The 4,270-nt window shown below is 30.7% G+C and overlaps 1 protein-coding gene across 1 annotated transcript; it reads right to left on the bottom strand.

The window, feature by feature from the left end:
- Positions 1 to 1,867: 1,867 nt before the first annotated feature.
- LOC105460356 (translation initiation factor IF-2, mitochondrial-like) lies at positions 1,868 to 4,126 on the bottom strand. Its single transcript, XM_011706801.1, has 5 exons — positions 3,663 to 4,126; positions 3,305 to 3,563; positions 3,073 to 3,234; positions 2,328 to 2,468; positions 1,868 to 2,261 (listed from the first exon to the last, which is right to left on the bottom strand). Exons 1-5 carry the CDS (start codon positions 3,882 to 3,884, stop codon positions 2,089 to 2,091), a joined length of 957 nt encoding a protein of 318 aa, XP_011705103.1. The 5' UTR covers positions 3,885 to 4,126; the 3' UTR covers positions 1,868 to 2,088.
- Between the last annotated feature and the right edge of the window lie 144 nt (positions 4,127 to 4,270).

Here is a 4,270-nt window from a genome sequence, read left to right as displayed (position 1 = left end):
AGATGCCTAAGTGACTGGAGTTCAGACGTGTGCTCTTCCGATCTGCATGCAAATGCAGTTTACAGCTTTCGAAAGAGTGAATCTTTACCTTTAATTTGCTTTTTTGTTGAACGTTGTACAATTTTTTTTCACCAAGTTATTCAACATTAAAGCAAAAATGGTCCTTTTTGCTTCAATTTGGAAAGTAGAGATTAAATAGAAAAAATGAAATTTTTTAGTATATAATATATACTTTCTATTTTCTTATAAATTGTACGTTATGAATTGTAGTAATTAAATTGTAATGTTATATACTTGTAATGCTACACACTTTTATTTGTAAATACTATAATAAGATAAAATAAAAAATATTTAAAAAGCACATATAAAAAAAGAGAACCGCCAATTATGATCGGCGGGGGTGGTGGAGGGCCTCTATATGTTGATCTATTTTTACTGAATAAAATTTTGATTTACAGATTTTAAATAGTTTAAAATATAAAAATCAATATTTTAATCATAAAAAAATGCGAAGTCAAATTAATCCAAAATGTATTTAATTGTGATAATATTCGATAAAAGTGGAGAAACCTTATTAAAATAAGAGGAGCGCCGATTAAAGTCGGTACAGGGGGAAAGCCTCTACAGATTGATTTGCTTTCGTCGAATAAATATTCGATAAAAGCGCAGCGACGAGAAATTTAGTTGTCGAATTAATAAGAAAAGATTGAGTTAATCACAGTAGAGTTTAAATTTCATTTTTGAAATATATTGTATCGGATAATATCGTTAAGTGCCTGAAAATGTAATGACCAGCCATTCATCTGACCTGTATCTTAACATTCTATTCATTTCTTATTTCAGAAAGTAGAAATATTGTACTTAAAACGCCAAAGATTCAACATTCAACAAAAGGCCACTGTGATTGACTGAAGATTAGGAAGATAGGAAGGTAATTTAAAAAACTTTTTGATATAGGTAGAATAATATTTAATTTCCGTTTTATAAAAATACACATCTCTCTCATACATATGCACACATACAAATCATTCTTACAAATTTTATTGTATGTACATACATATAAACACGTACATTTATCGCGTTCACTTCGAATTCGTGTTTTTATTAATTTTGAATTCTAAACTTAAATTGAAAACACACACACACACACATATTGTATAAGTATATTGTAATTGAAAACACACACAGATCGTATAAGAAAATTCTAAGTTTAAGTAATATAATATAATATAATAAGTTAAAAAGAAATGCCAGTATAAAATTGCATTTGAAAAGATTTATACTTTTAGTCTTTTATCAAGAAATATCCAAGATAACTTTATCACTAATTATGAATACACATATATTTTGTACACATAGCACAGAAACCAAATAGTAACACGGCCGTTGTTTTTTTTTCTTCCGAAACGGCTGGATGAAAAAAATCGGAATTTGCGCAATTAATTAGTTATTAAAAAGTAAGTAATTTAGTTTTCGACGGTTAAAAGTTGCTTTTTTAAAAATTTTGAATTTACATAATCTGTAAGAAAAAATAATAGAACGCACACATGTATGCCTCATACGAGTTTTCGGCGGTAGGAAGATGTATTTTAGAAATTTTTAGTTTGCTTAATTTACAAGAGAAAATAACAGAACGCATGCATGTAAGCCTTTTGCAATTTTTCGATGGTAGGTAGTTGCGCTTTTAGAAATTTTTAGTTTACTTAATTTACAATGAAAAATAATAGAACGTACACATGTATACTTATTATTATTGTTATTATTATTATTCTATCAGGATGATTTAGTGGACCTAAACCTGAAAACTGAAAATATGTCTTTACACGATCGTCGGATTGGAGCAAGGATAAATAAAAATTTGCGGAAATTCGAAACAGATCGATTTTATTCAAGTGAAATTAAGATTATCGCAAGCTATGTTTAAAAGTGTCGACCAACATATTTTGCTGTACATTGCTTGATATATATTATAAAAAATATGCTTAGACAAATTCGCAAATTTCCGTTATTTCTGATCGAAATAACAAATTCGAGTAAAGAGAATATGATCGTTTTTACTACATTTAACCTTGCAATTTTTAAAATTATTTAGAATCCAGGATCCCAGTCAATTTCCTGCGGTTTCTGATACGTCTGGTAACAAATTAAAACATCCCCAGCTTTGAAAGTCACTGTGGAATCTTCGAATCTCAAACCGCATTCCACATCAGTCTTGATCGTTTCTGTTTCATTTTTCATATGTTTCATTGACACCAATTTCCCTAAGAAGATAAGTAAATGAGTCATTTCATTTCTATTTCAGAATTTTTATTTAAGTATTATTTTACCGGTATAGAGGATTTCCTGTTCACGCATCAAACGGTATATTGCATCCTTCTTGAGAGTGCCTTTAATACACCGGCAACCCGCAACCTTTACTTTCTTTTTTTTATCTGTGATCTCGAACTCTTTCAATACATTTGCTTCACCTGTAAGAAAATGAAGTCAAGATAAAGGAGTATGTTGCAAAATAGCCGATTTTTGCCCTCAAACCGGCATATAAAATTTGCATAATTTCTTAATTTTTTTGCTATAAAATCACGAGATGACGTCCGTTTGCTGTCAAACTGTGAGGAAAATAAATAAAAACTTTAAAAAATAAAAATCATTTATAATTTTCATTTTTCTTAATTTTTTGTAGAATTAAATGGAATTTATTTGCAGTTAAAATGAATAAAAATCCCCAAAAATTGTAATCAAACATGATTGTAACGGTTTAAGAGAAATGCAATTTTTTAAAAACGAAGAGATGGAAAGTGAAATCGTTAAATGATCTTATATGAAATAAATTTCTTTAATATATTTTAGCAGATAGGTTTAAATATGACTTCTATTTTTTCTAAATAGCCCATCTTTTTTCATTTTCTCCACATTGTGACAGCAAACAAATGTCACCACAATAATTCTACAGTTACCAATAATTCAAAAAATTATAAGAAACAAAAATTTCACATGCCAGCATTGCTGGTTTAGCAGAAATCGATCATTTTTTAACATATTTCTTTATTATATTGTGATTCACTTCTCTCATACCTATCACTTCTTCGGCATCAACCAATGGAAGTCTCCTGTTTATCTCCTTTTTAACATCGTCAAAGAGCTTATATATTACGTTGTATGGACGAATCGATATCTTGTTATTAGCTTCTTGTTGTAAGTTTTTCATTGGACCAACATTGAAAGGATATATGATGGCTATAAATATTTCATGATATTAAGATTTATAGAAAATAATACTAATCGATATCATAACATATAGTCTTACCGTCAAACGTGTCTGCCATTTGTAAATCCGTCTCTGTAACAGGTCCAACGCCGTAATGGACGACACTTAATTGACACTTATCGTCACTCTGATAGGTATTAAAAACATCTAATATAGCTTCTACGGACCCAGCGACATCACCTTTTATGATAACGTTAAGTATGGGTGTTCCATCATCGGGCCTTTCATTTTTAACAGGTGTTGACAGTTTCACGTATCTGCCAAGTGCTCTTCTCTTTGCCTGATGTTCCTTATAGTCCTACAATTATCGAACAATAAAGTGACAGATAACGTATGGGTAAATCATGCCGATAATCTACCTCTGGTTACATTATATTATATTACAAAAGAAACTTACTTTCAGGTATTCTTCATGCTTTTTGTCCGCTGCAACTTTATGTTCCTGTGCTAACTGCGTAGCCTTCTCCGCTTCTCTGTATCGCATTATCATGTGCACCTTCTTTTCATTTTCAACTTCCAATATTTCATCTCCGGCAGTGGGCAAACCCTTCCATCCGATAATCTGTACCGCGTCAGATAACTTAGCCTCCATAATTGGATTTCCAGAATGGTCGAACATGCCTCTTACTTTAGCCCATGTTAATCCACTTACTGTTAAATAAAAACTTCATTAGATTAACATTTTAAAATTACCTGTATCAAGGCGATGTTGGAAGGACAGACAACGCATTAGACGGTAACCGGCAAACATTTACTACATCACACTACATCAATATCGCACACATACATATGCACAAATCGTTGGCAAAACAGCGGCGCCGTGAAGTTTGACCATCGTTCCAGCATCGCCTTAAAATGTATTAGAAATGAGGAAAAAAAAGACATAAAAAAATCTGATATTTTTGAACACTTATTTTGTGAAATTAAATGTACAATAGAATCATTAAAAATAGAGCAACATAGTATGTAATGTATGTTTTCAGACAAGAACGCAAAAGATGCTTG

This window comes from Wasmannia auropunctata, unplaced genomic scaffold (assembly GCF_000956235.1).
Source record: "Wasmannia auropunctata unplaced genomic scaffold, wasmannia.A_1.0 LD323660.1, whole genome shotgun sequence".
In the NCBI taxonomy this organism is placed as follows: domain Eukaryota; kingdom Metazoa; phylum Arthropoda; class Insecta; order Hymenoptera; family Formicidae; genus Wasmannia; species Wasmannia auropunctata.
Note: the sequence above shows the minus strand (reverse complement) of the source record. Positions and strands in the feature narration are given on the sequence as shown.